We start from the raw sequence: 17843 nt of genomic DNA on the forward strand, positions 1-17843 counted from the left end.
CTTTTTTTTTTAAATATTATTATTATTATTATTATTATTATTATTATTATTATTACATTCTAAGATGTTGTGGAGCAGTGGGAGGGGGAGGGGGTGGGAGTAGGAGGGTGGGAAAATGGAGGTGGGATGGGGGGTGGGGCATGGCTGAGGTGGGCACCATGGCAGCACCCCTCCCACTCTAGGTCGGGAGCCTGGGGGGTTTCTGGCTGTGGCAAGGTTGTTGCTGGGCTGGATGCGAACAATGGATGGCCGGGGGCCCTGGCTGAGGCCCTTGGCCCCTCCCCACCTTAGTCACCTGCTTTTACTTATGCTTTCTATTTGATTCCAGATACTCTTCCCCCACCTATAAGAATCCTACTCACCTTTTGAGGCTCAGTCTGAATATAGCTGCTTCCTCTTTTTCACCAAAACAAAAAATCCTAACTCTGTTGATATAATTCACATACCATAAAATTCACTTGTTTTAAGTGTACAAGAATGATTTCTAGTAAATTTATAGTTATGCAGTCTTCAACACAATCTAATTGTAGAACATTTCCATCACCACAAAAATATCCCTTTGCCCATTTGCACTCACCTCAGTCTCAGACAACAACTACTCTACTTTCTGTCTCTATAGATTTGCCTTTTGTGACCATTTTGTATTGTTCAGACATTTATAATATGTAGTGGTTTATTTAAGGGAATTGAAGAGCTATAACTAGAGCAATAGCATAATCATAAATGTATCTCTGTGTGTGTCATAATTTTGTGGGGTCTTTTTGTTCTTTATTAGGAAACACTGCACTAACTTATGCCTGTGCTGGAGGATTTGTTGACATTGTGAAAGTGCTACTTAATGAAGGTGCAAATATAGAAGATCATAATGAAAATGGACATACCCCCTTAATGGAAGCAGCCAGTGCAGGTCATGTGGAAGTTGCAAGGGTTCTTCTAGATCATGGTGCAGGCATCAACACTCATTCTAATGAATTCAAAGAAAGTGCTCTTACACTTGCATGCTACAAAGGTACTCTATATATGTATGAATACAATTTTTTACATAACCTTGAATATTTGAATATTTGAGTATTGAGTTTTTGAGTTAACTTTGTATTGCTTATATTTTCCCTGTGCTACAAAATTATCCAGTTATAGGAGATTATGTAGAAAGTCCAGTTTACCCTGTATTTCTTATAGTATAGTTTCCTAATGTATGTTTCTTTTTTATTTTAACTCAAATTTATTCAGTTAACTATGAAGTCAACCAAACCACTTAGCACAGATTTAGAGGGTTTTTATTATTTAATAACTTTTATTTTATACAATTTTTTCAACATTTATTTAAAAAATAATACATACCCAAACAATAGTAATGATACATACTTGATACAAAAACCTGAAAAACACAGAATAGCACAGAAGAGAAATTTAAAAATAATAGGTAATACTACCATGTAAAGATAAAATGTATGTAAACAGTATTTTAGTGTATGTACTTCCAGTGTGTCTTAAAGTATGTTTATAAACAAACATATATATATTTTAAACAAAACAATCATACTCTAACACTGATTTATGGTGTACTTATTTTATTTAGCAGTGTGTCATCAACATCTCAGTAAATATTCTTGCAACACAACTTTTGATGATCACATAGTATTTTACTATTTCAGTTAGGATTAGATTTGGGTAAATAAGTTACAAAACCTAAATGAGTAATGATTCAAACCAAAGAGAAGTCCAAGGGTAGGCTTTTTAGGCTAGATAGGCAGTTCCATTGTCGCCAAGATCTCAGAATTCTATTTTTCTATTCTACCATCCTAATATGTTTTTTCTATCCTCAGAGTTACCTATAAGAGGAGAGAGATAGTAGCTAGGGCCCCAGCATTCCATATTCTAGGAAGGATGAAGAAGTTAAGGGTAAAATAGGGAGTGCCTTCCCATTTAGTGAGCTCCTTTTAAGAAGTCTTCCTAGAAGTTCCATCTTATAACTCCCACTTACATCTCATTTGCTATACATAGCTGCAAGAGAGTCTGGGAAATGTAGTCTTTTAGTCCAGCATGTTACCACTCAGATAAAATCAGAGTTCTCTTATTAAGGGAGAATAAGAGAGTGGATAGGGAATTATCAATTTCTGCCAAATACATGAAATAGTAGCACCCATAATTGCCTATTTTTGGACACTTGAATTGTTCCCAGTTTTTCACTATTATTAAAAACACTGTGATAACATCCTTGTGTAGACATTTTTGCCTAATCTCTGATTATTTCCTTAGGATAAATTCCTGGAAGTGGAATTGCTGGGTCAAAGGGTATGGACAATTTTAAGGCTTTTGATACATATTGCCAAATTGCCTTCTAGAAAGGTTGAACCAATTTATACTCCCACCAGCAGTGTTTGAGAATGCCCTTAACCCCACCCTACACCCTCACCAACACTGGGTATTATCATTCTTTTTAATCTTTGCCATTTTGATAGTAAAAAAAAATGGTGTTGCATTTTAATTTGCATTTCTTTAATAGGAAGGTTTAATATACTTTTCATTAGTTTAATAATATTCATTTGCATTTCTGTTTTGAATTACCATTCCATATCCTTCACCCATTTTTCTACAGAAGTGTTTGTCTTTTTTTAATTGACAGTTAAGGCTTTTTACATATTAGATTTATCAGGAGGATTGGAATTACTTTAAATGGAGTTTTTGTGCCTGCTCATTGCCATAGTGAGTTTGTGGATATTTTAAAGCTGTTTTTCTAGAAAATATGATCCAAAGATACTTTACTTGGCTTTCTATTTGATTTCAGTGTTTTGATTTGATAAATAATTTTATAGATTAAATCGAAGAAAAAGTATTATTGCTTTACTTGCTTTGGACAAATTCAGTCTTTAAAACCTAAATAATAAGACTTTGATGAGATCCTGCTTATTATTTTTAATTGGCTTTGTAAAACTGTCATTAATTTATTTATTGAATGCAAACTTTCTCATGAATTTTTATATAGATATCTGAAAGAAAAAGATTTCCTATGTTAGAGTATTAAATTGATACTCAATTCTTTTAAAAATTTTGTTCTTTTATTTAAGGCCATTTGGATATGGTTCGCTTTCTACTTGAAGCTGGTGCAGATCAAGAGCACAAAACAGATGAGATGCACACTGCCTTAATGGAGGCTTGCATGGTAATTTTAAATTGTATTCACTTGAGATTTTATGGGAAGAAAAGGTCATATGTATTTATGCCTTTGAGAATTATTAATTGGTGTTTGATTTGTGTAATTTCTTAACCCAACTCTAAATTAAACACAGTTAATACTTGAGTATCTGTGCTTTTGTAAGAGGACAGTAACATGTAATCCTAAAGTAATGTGTTCTGCTGTAGGGATATTGTTGATAAAACTCTAATTTTGGAGATAGTAGACATATTTCTAATGTTTTCATAGCTTTGTATTGAAATCTTATGTAGCAAATTGACATAGAAATATATTGACTTATATACACTATGTATAACCTATAAAGCATTTAATTATTTCTTTTGAGGATAATCTAGAATTGTATTTTCAGTCCAAACAATTTTGTATCAGAGAGAATAATCACCTTCAGTGCTGTCATTCCAGAAATCATTTTTCTTTGTTGTCTGTAAGCACATACATATCATGCATGAATGCATATTTATAAAAGAGTACATCAAATAAAAACTGCTTTCTCAAACTCCTAGAAATGATGGATAAAATATACTTTTAAATTGGGTATAACTTACATAGAGTAAACTGCCAAATCTTAAGTGTATAGCTTGAAATTTTATATGTGTATACATCCATATAACAATCATATCTACATATAGCACCCCAGAAGGCTCATCTATGCCCCCTCCCAGTTAGTACCTCCCGTCAAGAATAACCACCATTCTAACTTGTCACCATAAATTAGTTTTTCTATTTTTGATCTTCTTACCAATAGACAATACAGTAAGTATTCTTTTGTGTCTGACTTCTTTCACTCAACATTATGCTTGTGAGGTTACCCATGTTGTTCCATTTTACAGTAGTTTGCTCATTTTCATTTTTGTGTAGAATTCCATTGTATAATACACCTTTATTTCTTTATCCAGTCTACTATGATGGACATTTGTGTTGTTTCCAAACTCTGGCTGTTAAGAATAAAGTTGCCATAATGGTGACATAAGTGATTGTTTCTGTTGGGTATGTATCTAGGGTAAAATTGCTGGGTGGGAAGATTTTGATTACTAATTCTCTTTTTATAAGTATTTCAGATTTTCAGTTTTTTTCTTTAGTCAGTTTGCTAGTTTATGTCTTTCTAGGAATTTGTCCATTTCATCTAGGTTATCTAATTTGTTGGCATACAGTCTTCCATAATATTCTTTTATAATCCTTTTTATAAAATTTGTTTATTAATGTCCCCTCCTTCATTTTTGATTTTAGTAATTTGAGTCTTCTCTCTTTTTTTCTTGGTCAGTGTAACTGAAGTTTTGTCAACTTTTGGGTTTTAAAGAATCAACATTTAGTTTTAAATTTTTTCTCTATTTTTCTCTATTTCATTTAATTCCAGTCTATTTATTATATCCTTCTTTCTGCTTTCTTTGGGTTTATTTTGCTCTTCTTTTTGTAGCTTTTGAAATAGGATCTTATATTACTGATTTGAGACATTTCCTCTTTTCTAATTGTGAGCATTTAGTGCTATAAATTTTCCTTTCAGCAATGCTTTAGCTGTGTCCTTCAAATTTTTATATCTTGCGTAGTATTTTCATTTTCATTCAGTTCAATGCATTTTTTATTCCGCTTAAGACTTCCTTTTTGACCCATTGATTATTTTTATTAATTTTAATTTCTAAATGTTTGAAGATTTTTCTGATCTTTCTGTTAATGATTTCTAGTTTGAATCCATTGTGACCAGAGAACTTTGAAGTTTGTTTTATAGCCAGGATATAGAAATATATTCCGTGGGGACTTGAAAAGAATGTATATTCTGCAGTTGTTGGGTGGAGTGTTCTTTAAATGTCAAATAGAGCCTATTGATTGATGGTATAATACTTCTACATCCTTTCTTTTCTGTCTAGTTGTTCCAATATTTGTCAAGAGAGGGGCGTTGAAATCTCAAGCTGTAATTGTAGATTTTTCTGTTTCTTCTTCAGTTGCTTTACAGTTTAATTTTCACATTTTGGAGCTCTGTTGTTTGATGCATACACATTTTTGAAGTGCTACATCTTTTTGGTGGATTAACCTTTTTATTATATAATGTCTCTGTCTCTGGTGATATTCTTTGCTCTGAGGTCTCCTTTATTTGATATTGGTGTAGATACTCTTGCTTCCCTTTGGTTAGTGTTTGCCTGATATATGTTTTTATCCTATTCTTTCAACATACCTATTTCATTATATTGAAGTGTGAGTTTCTTATAAATAGTATATATTTGCTTCATGTTTTGTAGCCTACTCCATCAATCTATCTTTTCATTGGTTTGTTTGGATCATTTAACATAATTGTTGATATGGTGTTTTTATATTCTGATCCTTTGTTGAAATTTATTTTTTCATTCATGTTCATTTCCCCCCCCCCTTTTTTTTTAACTTAGCATTAATAGTTATTTTGAGGTTCTTTTCTGCTAACACCTATATTTGATTCACTCCTAGGGTTGGTTTTATTGTCACCTGACTTGATTATGTCACTTTTTCCTGCCTTTTAATAGGTCTAGTAATATTTTATTGCAAGCCATACATTGTGGATGATACATTTTACAGGCTGTGGATGATACTGTCCTCCTTGAAGACAGTTAAATTTTGTTCCAGCATGCAGTTGCATTACCAGTGGATCACTTTGATCCTGTTGAGGCTTGATTTCAGCTTTGCCCTTACCCCTATAGTGTGGTTCTTAGTACCTGGGGATAGCCTAACGTCTCAACTGAAAGTCTGGAATATTTATCAAGGTTTGTCCATTCTTTTTTTTTTTTTTTTGTCTTTTGTCTTTTTCCGTGTCCGGCAACGGATCGCAACCCTCAGTGTTGCCCCTGTACCGGACCGGGGACCGGCAACGGGATTGCAACCCTTGGCATTGCCCCTGCGCCTCGCTCAGCCAGTGAGCGGGAACCGGTCTGTATGTGGGATCCGAACCCTCGGGCGGGAGCGCCGCAGCGCTTCCCAAGCGGTGCATTTATCCAGTGCGCCACCGGGCCGGCCCAGGGTTTGTCCATTCTTGCTGAGCCTGAACTCCTGAGGTCTGTAGCCTTCCAGTAACTATTCTCTGCTAGGCATCCTGGAGTCTTGTCCTTGGTATTCTTAACTCAGAAGTTGTCCAAGTATCTGAAGAGAATTTTATATAGATTTTTGGGACTCTTTTGTCTAACTTTTCTCTTTTTGTGGGACCCCCTGCCCCCAAAGTCTTAACTATCTTGGCTGGCTCATATTCTGATTTTTGTTTCCTTTTTCCAGTGAAATGTTCACTCTCTGTTTAGGCTCTGTAGGAAGGGAAATAGGTTTGGAAGATGCCCACGGAGAGAAAGCTGGAGTGAATGTAGGGTTCATCGCATGTGCTCTTTTCTTTCAATGATCATAGCCCTAGCTTAGTTGCTGTCCAGTGCTTCCAACAGTTGCTTTATATGTATGTATGTATGTATGTGTGTGTGATATATATATATCCTCCACTCCCGCAATTTATATTTGTTTATGATAGGAGAGTAAGTCCAATTTCAGCTACATCTACATGGCTAAGACCAATGTCTTAGAATTTAAAAAAAAAAAATTCAAATGACAATATTAGACCTGAAAGGTTGGGTTATTCTTTGTCTTATTTCTTAATTTTTAATTCTTTTTTTTTCTTTTGGCAAAAATAATATTGTTCAGAAGTATATTAGAGGTTACCACAAACAGGGGGAAGGAATAATGAGAAGCTATTGCTTAATGGGTAGAGTTTATGTTTTGGATGATGAGAAAGTTTTGGAAATAGATAGAAGTAGTGGTTGCACAGCATTGTGAACGTAATTAATCCCACATAATTGTATGTTTAAAAATGCTTAAAATGGCAATTCTTATGTTATATATGTTTTACCACAATAAATTTAAAAGATACTTAAAAAAAATTGTTCATTAGTATCAGAAAGTGCCTAATATAGTTCTTCTCTTAATGTATGTACTCAAGATATGTTAGCAGAATCTATAAAGAATCCTCAAAAATTCAAGTAAATTCAAGTAAAACAATTTATCGAGAGCCTAGAGGGATAGGTATAATAGCAGTTTTCTGATTTGTAGATACTTACAAGTCGTTACTTTATTTTCTGTTAGAAATGTATTTCAAATACCACATCAACACAGTCAGTAGTTTGATTAAAATGTATTTTATTTTACATATATTTGAAGTATTAAGAAAACTAAAATTTTAATGTGAAGTCATCTGTTTTTGGCATTGTGTCAAAAGTGATTAAAGCTCAGCTAGTCGTTAAATATAATGAAATTCTTGATGGATACTGAAATTTAACATTTAATTAAGCTTTCTTTAATTAATTCTTTGAGTCGCCCAACATTATAAAGCCTTATTTTTGTACTCAGCATTTACTTTTCATTAGCAATATTTTGTTCATTTTTGAAATATAGAACAACATAGCCTCTTACTTTATATGCCACAACAAACTTTAAGTCCTACATCAATTTTGAAGTCAAGAATTTGAAACTAATACTGGCCAGCTGCCAAAAAAAAAAGAATTTGAAACTAAAGAAGGATATTTATGGTGATGGAGGGATAGAATGGATAACGTCCATGAGAATGTTTTATTGTGTTTTTTTGGCCAGTACAGGGATCCAAACCGGTAACCTTGTTGTTACGATGTGACGTTGAGTGGCGGGGGGGGGGGGGGGGGAAGGGGGGGGGAAGAGGAATTGATAAAGGGACACAAAAATCAACTACATTGTACATTGATACATTAAAATAAATTTTAAAAAATAATAATAGTAAGGCTGTGGTCTAACCAACTGAACTAACTAGCCAGCCTGAGAATGTTTTATTCTTAATTGTATTACTAGCTATGCAGGTGGGCTCATGGTAAAATTATTTACAAATGAATAAGATCTTTATTTTCACATCTTTGTAAAATCCTTTGCCTCAATGCAACAAGCTGTTGTGATGAGGAAAAATATAGGGTAATATAATATCAATCCACAGGGGTTTATCTTGGTGACATAATCCCAAGTGGCAATGACTTCACAGAATTTGTTGAGTTATTTTTTACCAAGCTTTTGTTTCTAAAATAGATCTAATGCAGTTTCTACGTTTGACCATGACACCTGAGCTTGAGGGTATGGCTGTGTTTGACTAGCAGAATTATAAACAGTAATTATTTTGAGATATTACTGACTATGGATTTAACAGTTTTTTGAACTTCAAAGAATGTGGAAATTCAAAATTATTTGGAATGTGACTGCATGTCACCAAGTCTGATTCATTTGGAAAATTTTGGGTTTGCTCAAAAGTAAGGTAAAATAATATAAAAATTATTTTAAAGTATGAACAGACTTTTGATATGGCTCAGATGGGCATGATAATATACATGCTATGTAAGCTAAATCTAATCTTCCTTTCCCTTTTCTTTCTTCCTTTCTGTTTTTTCCAATCTGTTGCTTTTCTTTTCTGATTTAAAAAAAATTTCAAAACAAAAAAATTTCTCTCCTTCTTGCTTTACTTCTGGAAATCTGCAGGATGGACATGTAGAGGTGGCCCGTTTGCTTTTGGATAGTGGTGCTCAAGTGAACATGCCTGCAGATTCATTTGAATCTCCATTGACACTAGCTGCCTGTGGAGGACATGTTGAATTGGCAGCTCTACTTATTGAAAGGGGAGCAAATCTTGAAGAAGTTAATGATGAAGGATATACTCCCTTGATGGAAGCTGCTCGGGAAGGACACGAAGAAATGGTAGCACTACTCTTAGCCCAAGGTAAAACAGTTTCACTTCTTTGAAAAAAAAATCATTTTCCTTTGGATGTTTGTGTCAGTATCAGTGAAGTTTACTACAACTAGCATAATTTTTTGTGTGTTGATGAGAAGCAGAGAAAATGGAGATGATTATCACAATTCAGAAAAATAATATCTTTATCATAAATCTCTTGCAGCTAGTTTTATCTATTTTTATGCTTTCTTAGGAGCAAATATAAATGCCCAGACAGAAGAAACCCAAGAAACTGCTCTTACTTTGGCTTGCTGTGGAGGATTTTCTGAAGTTGCAGACTTCCTGATTAAGGCGGGGGCTGATATAGAACTTGGCTGCTCTACACCTCTGATGGAGGCTTCTCAGGAGGGTCACCTGGAGTTGGTTAAATATTTGCTGGCTGCTGGTATGTGGCTTAAAAACTAACTGCCTTATATCTCAGAAAGATGAATACAAATAATACTTCACTTATATGTGGAATCTAAAAAAGTTGAACTCACAGAAATAGAGAGTAGAATAGTATAGGAGGAAGAATGGATGGGGAAAGGGGAGATGTTGGTAAAAGAATACCAGAGTTTCAGTTAAAGACAGGAGGAATAAGTTTTAGTGATCTTTGCATAGCATGGTGACTATGGTTAACTATATAATGTATTGTGCGTTTAAAAATTGCTGAGAGAGTTGATTTTAAATGTTCTCACCACAAAGAAATAACTATGTGAGGTGTAATGGATATGTTAATTAGCTTGATTTAATCATTCCGCAGTATATACGTATATCATAACATCACATTGTACCCCATAATATTTATAATTATTATTTGTCAGTTAAAAATAAAACAAAATTAAATAAAAATTTTAAAATTAAGCATGCCTTTAAAGGCATGGTTTTTATATTGCTTTCTCAACAATTAGCCTTAACTTTTTCATTTCTATAAAAGTTGAAAAATAGCTTCACAATTTAACTGCTTTTCTTAAACTTAGGAGTCTTTTAAAATCTCATTTTAAAAAAGATTTCTTTTTAGTATTTTCTTAGTGACCATAAGGCTTCTCATTCATCTTCTCTATCCATTGAATTGATTGTGGCTCTGGAAGAGAGTAGTTCCTCTTAGTCTCTGTTAGTAAGAGGAAGTGAGGATGACATTATAGAGGTTGTAATTTGGTACTTTTAAGCCTGTTCATTTCTTGGCATTTCTAGGTCATCTCAAAAGAAAAAAGAAAAGAAAAGAAAAAAGGGACAAGTGGGAATATATATTTTTTGGCAGAGTATTTAGTTTTACAATATTTGTGGGCTGGCTGGCTAGCTCAGTTGGTTAGAGTGCAGACTAACACCAAGGTCATGAGTTCAGATCCCCATATTAGCCAGCCAACAAAAAAATAAAATATTTGTGCTTTATTCAATATTAAGCACAGTAGTAAGCAATAAGAATTTTTGTGTAGAATATTTGTAGTTTTATAGAACAATAGTAAGCAATAAGTATTTTTACATAGAATATTTGTAGTTTTATAAGATATAGCAGAAAAAAATTGATCTAGATAGATGTAAACCTCTGTATGTACTTTGGAAGTAATATAGAATTTTTGTTTTTATACAGATCTGATATGTTGTTTAAAACTTGATGTAAAGAAACTAATATATAAAAGAAAATGAGATATTTACCAAAACTTTATTCATCCTTAGGAGCTTTCAGTGTTAACAATTTTTTTATAGTCAAGCCTCAGTTTTTCCTTTGAGTTATTGAACTAATTTCTTAACCCAGATTATTAATAGTTTGGATGATTTATGGTTTGGACCAACCAACCATAAAAGCTGACCTCTTTCATGACTCAAATACTATTAATCACTCTAGTTATTGTATACATTATTCAGTCATTGTTACCCCATCATTTTCAGTAACTGTGTCCTATTTGAGAGTCTTTCTCTACCGATGGTTACCTTTCTACATTCTTTCTCCATCCCTCTCCTAAGCTAAAGTCATGTTGCTGTAAGACATTTTTATTTTTTTTTATTTTATTTTATTTTTCCCGTGTCCGGCAACGGATCGCAACCCTCAGTGTCGCCCCCGTACCGGACCAGGACCGGCAACGGGATCGCAACACGCGGTGTTGCCCCCGCGCCTCGCTCAGCCAGTGAGCGGGAACCGGTCTGTATGTGGGATCCGAACCCTCAGCGGGAGCGCCGCCGCGCTTCCCAAGTGGCGCACTAGCGCAGTGTGCCACCGGGCCGGCCCTGTAAGACATTTTTAAAAGAAGGAATAAATAGGGCCGGCCCGTGGCTCACTCGGTAGAGTGCGGTGCTGATAACACCAAGGCCACGGGTTCGGATCCTATGTAGGGATGGCCGGTTTGCTCACTGGCTGAGCGTGGTGCTGACAACACCAGGCCAAGGGTTGAGATCCCCTTACCGGTCATCCTTTAAAAAAAAAAAAAAAAAAAAAAAAAAAAAGAAGGAATAAATGTTTATTAAGAAATTATAGGACAGGGGCTGGCCCATGGCTCACTTGGGAGAGTGAGTGTGCTGCCGACAACACCAAGTCAAGGGTTAAGATCCCCTTACTGGCCATCTTTAAAATAATAAAAAAAAATTAAAAAATAAAGAAATTATAGGACAGCTTTTTATCTCATGATTATTCATAACCAATAAAAAAAATTATTGGGTACCAGAAGACATTCTGCTCAGCTGTTGTGTTATTTCTATTAATTGCTAATGGACCCTGTGAGGTAAGAAATATTAAACCCATTCTTATAGATATGGAAACTGATGCACAGTGATGTTGCATAACTTCTATAAGGTAACCAAGCTAATAGTGACAGAGTCAACATTCAAACAGAACTCCTGAAGTTGTTTTTTCTACGGCATCACTACTGATTCTCACATTTAGTTCCTTTTGCTAACTTGAAGTATGTATTCCTAGAACTACCCTGGGGCTAAAAAGAGAATCACTTTTTTTTTTTTGTCTTTTGTCTTTTTCTGTGTCCGGCAACGGGATCGCAACCCTCGGTGTTGCTCCCGTGCCTCGCTCAGCCAGTGAGCGGGAACCGGTCTGTATGTGGGATCCAAACCCTCGGGCGGGAGCGCCGCCGCGCTTCCCAAGCGGCGCACTTATCCAGTGCGCCACCGGGCCGGCCCGAGAATCACCTTTTAACTTGATCACTAACTAAAAATTTTTTGCTCCATGTTTGAGATTTACATGAAATTCTCTAAAGGAAAATCCAATGGGGCTTTTACGATTAAAAAAAAAAAAATTAAAGGGTCGGCCCGGTGGCGCACTGGATAGTGCGCCGCTTGGGAAGCGCGGCGGCGCTCCCGTCCGAGGGTTCGGATCCCACATACAGACCGGCTCCCGCTCACTGGCTGAGCGAGGCGCGGGAGCAACACCGAGGCTTGTGATCCCGTTGCCGGTCCCGGTCCGGTACGGGGGCAACACTGAGGGTTGCGATCCGGTGCCGGACATGGAAAAAAGACAAAAAAAAAAAAAAAAAAAAAAAAATTAAAAACCTTTCTGTTATGGCATTTTTTCAAACATATAGAGAATATAGTATAATAAAACCTAACAACTCATCACCCAGTTTTAACTGGATGGATGTTTAATTCGTGGCCAATCTTATTTCATCTGTACTCCCTCCAGACCCCCCATTTACTTTTATAAAATTATTTTTATTTAAAATAAACATTTTTAGCTTTTCATTTTTTTAATTTAAAAATAAATTATTATTATTTTTTTTTGTCTTTTTTCCGTGTCCGGCAACGGATCGCAACCCTCAGTGTTGCCCCCGTACCGGAACGGGGACCGGCAACGGGATTGCAACCCTCGGTGTTGCTCCCGCGCCTCGCTCAGCCAGTGAGCGGGAACCAGTCTGTATGTGGGATCCGAACCCTCGGACGGGAGCGCCGCCGTGCTTCCCAAGAGGTGCACTATCCAGTGCACCACCGGGCCGGCCCTAAAAATAAATTATTTTTAAGAAATTATACTTTCATAAAATTATAAATATTTCAGTATGTATTGGTAAAAGATAATTTAAAAAAATAACCACAATACAATTTTTCTACCTAAAATTTTTCAATAATTGTAGTTCCTTAGCAAATATCCAGGCAGTTTTCTTATTTATCTGGTAATCATGTTTAAGTTAGAACTCAAGTAAGATTTATATAATCACTGTTGGTCAATATGTCTCTTAAATCTCTTAATCTATGGGCATCCTTTCATTTTTTTTCCTTTTTCCATACAATTTTTGATTGAAAAAATGGAATGTTTATCCTTTAGGCTTCCCAGAGTGTGGATTTTACTGATTGTGTCTCAGTGATTTTGTTTAACTTGTCTTTCTGTTCCTTGGATTTTTCCATAAATTAGTAATTAGACTTAGAGACTTGATTGTATTCAGGTTTGATTTTTTTTTCTTTTTTCAAAAAGATGACCAGTAAGGGGATCTTAACCCTTGACTTGGTATTGTCAGCACCATGCTCTCCAAAGTGAGCAATTGGCCATCCCTATATAGGGATCCAAACCCTTGGCCTTGGTGTTGTCAGCACCACACTCTCTCAAGTGAGCCACAGGCTGGCCCCCCCCCCCTTTTTTTTTTTTAATGGGACTACTTTATAGGTGGTATCTGTGTACTTTCTTCAGGAGGTAATGAATGTTTTGGGTTGTCTGTCTTTTTGTGATATTTTTAACCACTGATGATCATTGCTTAGATCCATTAATTCATTAGGGATTACAAAATGGTGATATTCTAAGTTCTATTATTCCTTCCTTATTAGCTGGAAAAATGTCTATAAATAGAAAATTCCCCTCAGCAACTATTTGGTTGCCCTTAAGTACAGATCATATAGGAATGGCAGGATAAATGTTTGATTTTTTTGTTCCCCTTTATTTACCAGTTTCCAAAATAATGAGGTGGTCTTCTAGCATTCTTCAGAGATGACAAATGAAGTGGGGTTTTTTTTTTGTTTTTGATTTAAATGTCATTTTTAACTTTTTATTTACACCTATATGATGGGTTTTATTTCATCACAATCATTTTTCTTGATGCAGAAATTGTCAGAAGATGGGACAATTTGAGTATCTTTGTTCAATAAGTTTAGCTCCTAAATCCTTTTGATATGACCTCTTTATAGTCTCTGACAGTGTCCTTGCTTTCTGATAAGACAAGGTGTTCCAGGCTCATCTTGTACAGTTCCTGCTCCAGTCTTGGAATCAATTATTTCTCTAAGAAGTCCTTTAATTCTATTTAGTAGGAAATGGATAGAGACTGCAATTTAAGCTGCAGGTGCTATTTCCTATCTCTAGGCCTTTTTAGTTGGTCAGGGTTAGGAAATATGTTTTTCTTGCAGATAAAATATATCATGAGTTCATGTCAGTACTTCCAGTTCAGAACCACAGGGGTTTTACTTAAGCTCAACTATCTTATATCTGTCTTTTCTCTTAAACATGCCAAAAATTTCAGTTCTCACAAAATAATTATTCATTTGACTTATGCCACAATTTCTATAGAACTGTCTCAGGATACAAACACACACTACTACCAATGTGATTTCTGAAAACTGTTTAATGTTTTTTGTTTTTGGCAACTCTTTGATTCTTTAGGGTGTATCTTACTAGTGATGTATAGGCAAATTACGGTGTTTTAAAGTCATTTTGTTTAGTTCTTTTCTGTGTGGCCGAAAATATTTTTATAAAGCATATTTGAAGGAAAATTAGGATACTTAAAATGCATACTGATATTTTTACATTTCGAATTTTTCAGTTTCACCAGATTGCAAAATCGGACTATTTAATATAATTTTACCGTTCACAAAGTAAATATGATTTTTTCGTTTGCTAGGTGCTAATGTGCATGCTACAACAGCAACAGGAGACACAGCCTTAACCTATGCTTGTGAAAATGGACATACAGATGTTGCAGATGTTTTACTTCAAGCAGGGGCCGATTTAGTAAGATATTTTTTAATTTCAAATATTTTGGGATGAATGGTAATATTCATTTATATTTAAACATTTAGAAAATACTAGTAAAGATCAATTGTTTGTGTATTTTGTATAAAATTGCTTTTTAAAAAAAGCTTGGCTACTCGTTCTAGCTGTTGCATATATTAAATGTACTTGAAAATACTTAGTGTTGAATAGGGCATATTGTTTTCTTTTCCTAGGTAAAACTGTCACTTTGTTTCTTCCTCTCACCCCACCTCCATTTGACATTCCTGTACTTTTTAAGCTGCCCTTTGTTAGACATTTCATAAATTCAATAACATGTTCACAGAGTAGAATAATATGTCATATCACTTTGAGTGATTTCTGTTATTTCTCTGCTTAAACATTTAAAAACAAAGCTACTATTGTTAATTATCCTCCTAATGACATTATTACGACATTCTATTCTTTTAGTATTTTCTGTGTAGGCTTTTCAAAATTTCAAATATGTGTAAAAATCCTTAAAACTATGGAAAATTATAAATAATATTTGATTTAAAGGTTCATGCTTCTGGGCTGGCCCGTGGCTCACTTGGGAGAGTGTGTTGCTGATAACACCAAGGCCACGGGTTCGGATCCCTATATAGGGATGGCTGGTTAGCTCACTTGGGAGAGCGTAGTGCTGACAACACCAAGTCAAGGGTTAAGATTAAGATCCCCTTGCTAGTCATCTTTAAAAAATAAATAAATAAATAAATAAAGGTTCACGCTTCTTTCTGAAATGTGTGCTTTGACTAATAAAAATTTTGTGAAGGTCCTGCTTTCTAGAGTTTCTCCAAGAATTCCTTATGTATTTCTTAAAAATCTATGTGAGACATACATACACAGCTATAAACGTAGAGAATTAGCTTTACTAGTTTCAGTTACTTAGGAAAAAACTGCGAGTATTGCCTTTTAAAATCATTTCCAATAACAGATGTTCCCAAATACATACCTGAGAACATTGTTAGAAAATACTTATTGACTAAAATATATAGTGTGATTGTGCTATTTATTATCATTTTTACTAATACTAAATACTGTAATGATAACACTATCATTCATTCTTATTTATCAGTATCCGCCCTATCAGTTAAAATTTCTAAGAGGTGTATTTTTTTTTTTTGTCTGAGAATTATGGCAGAGAGACATGTTAAGTAGATCTCGGTCTTCCAACTGCTTTCTATATGTTTTTCCTCTTTTAGAGTTGTTTTTGGTCATCTATAAAAATTAGGAATGGAAGTATTTCATCACTTGAAGAAATAGGATAGAGCATAAAAGCTTAGATACTATGAACAAAGTTTAATTATCTTATTCTCTGAATTTTTAGCTGGATTCTCTACCTTTTTTCCATTTTTCTACAACAAAGTCACTCTCTTACCTTGTTTGTTGAGAGTTCTTCTGAAAATATTGAAAAGGAGAAAAAGGAACTATCTGTTAAGTATGCTCTAATGTACAGCAAAACCATATGATTTTAATTGAGTGAAAAATCTGTTATGAAATATTTTTAAATGTTTTATTTTTAGTCTACTAGTCTTATTGAATTAGATAGAGTGTTTATGATTTAGTTCCTTAGAAGAATTGCATTAAAGGAACAGAACTATTTGAATTTATCATATTTATTTACATTCAAAATATAGGATTCAAAAATGACTCAGAATAATACATATCTTAATTATTAAGTGTAAAGGTAATTAATGCTTTTATTCTAATATAATTATTTATTTTTCTATTTTGCAATCTATTTTTGCATTCATATTTACACATAATTATAGTCATAGTATAATACATTTTTCTATTTTTTCCACTGTGTCCTCTATCATTATCTTTTTCATACTGCTATATAGTCTCTTCTATATTTATGGCTCTTGCATAATATTACATCAAGTTGATGAACCATAATCATTCACTTAATTATTGAATGTTTGACTTGCTTTTCATTTTTCACTATAATGAATGTTATTAGATTTAATTACTTCATGTCCATAGCTTTTTTCTTTTTCTTTTCTTGAACTATTTCATATTGATTTTAACTTTAAAAATACATTGCCTACTCTGTGCTTTTGCTATCTGTGGAGACATATTTCAGTTTTAATATTAGTTCTTTTCCTGATATAAAAAGCAATACTGATCTTCATAGAAAATGTAGAAAGTATGGGAAAGTATAATAATTTTGATATTTAAAGCATAGAAATAAATTTTATAATTTCATTCTTTACTATAGGCCAGAGGAAAGAAAAAGTCCTGTTTAAAAACAGGAAGAGTCAGAGAGTAAAGCTGTTAGATCAGTCTCTGAGTCCTGAGAAAAAGTGACTGATAATTTTTACTAGCTTTACCTACATAGCATTACCATCTTACTCATCCTCCATTCTTTGCTGCTGCATCCTAGTATCTGGGGCTATGGTAATTTCCTCCAGTGGTTTGCTGATCTTTGGAACACAGTGTGGACCAACTTCTATACTTTGTTAGATTTAAGAACTTAACTTTTGCCACACTTTCAAGGTTTTGATAGTATATTATTCTTTTTAAAGGAGATTAAAAACTGTCATTTCTCATTCTTTAAAATATTTGGCACCAGAATCAGTTAGTATATTAATTATGACTTAAAAATATTTCAATGCAACAATTTGGTTGTCTTTCCTGAGGTGAAAGTAAGAACTTTTAGGACTTTTTTATTCTAAATGTGGACCGGGCATAATTTAGAACTTAGTTTTAAAGGACATCTAGAAATTTTCTTATTTATTGCTTTTAAAAATTTGTAACCAGAACTGATGGCATACTTGAGCATTTTCAGGTAGATCTTCAAAATTTATTAATGTTTTAGTTGCATTTTTGAAAGTTATTTGAAACTTCATTTTCTCTAGTTTAAAAATATTTTAGGGCTGGCTGGTTAGCTGAGTTGTTTAGAGTGTGGTGCTGAATAAATCCAAAGTCCAAGGTTCAATCTCTTACTGGCCAACAGCCAAAAAAAAAAAAAAAAAAAAAAAAAA

The 17843-nt window shown here is 34.1% G+C and overlaps 1 protein-coding gene across 5 annotated transcripts in view; it reads left to right on the forward strand.

Moving 5' to 3' along the window:
* LOC103591800 (ankyrin repeat and KH domain-containing protein 1) overlaps window positions 1–17843 on the forward strand; it is a 142001-nt gene that overhangs the window by 48935 nt on the left and 75223 nt on the right. For 4 of the 5 annotated variants that reach the window (XM_008574324.1, XM_008574328.1, XM_008574325.1 and 1 more), the window contains exons 6-10: window positions 776–1009; window positions 3069–3163; window positions 8681–8918; window positions 9124–9315; window positions 14729–14838. In XM_008574324.1, coding sequence (XP_008572546.1) covers window positions 776–1009; window positions 3069–3163; window positions 8681–8918; window positions 9124–9315; window positions 14729–14838 — 869 coding nt within the window. The remainder of the gene's footprint in view (window positions 1–775; window positions 1010–3068; window positions 3164–8680; window positions 8919–9123; window positions 9316–14728; window positions 14839–17843) is intronic. The other variant, XM_008574329.1, reaches the window with a different exon arrangement.

Source organism: Galeopterus variegatus, unplaced genomic scaffold, assembly GCF_000696425.1.
Source record: "Galeopterus variegatus unplaced genomic scaffold, G_variegatus-3.0.2 Scaffold1032, whole genome shotgun sequence".
Lineage (NCBI taxonomy): Eukaryota > Metazoa > Chordata > Mammalia > Dermoptera > Cynocephalidae > Galeopterus > Galeopterus variegatus.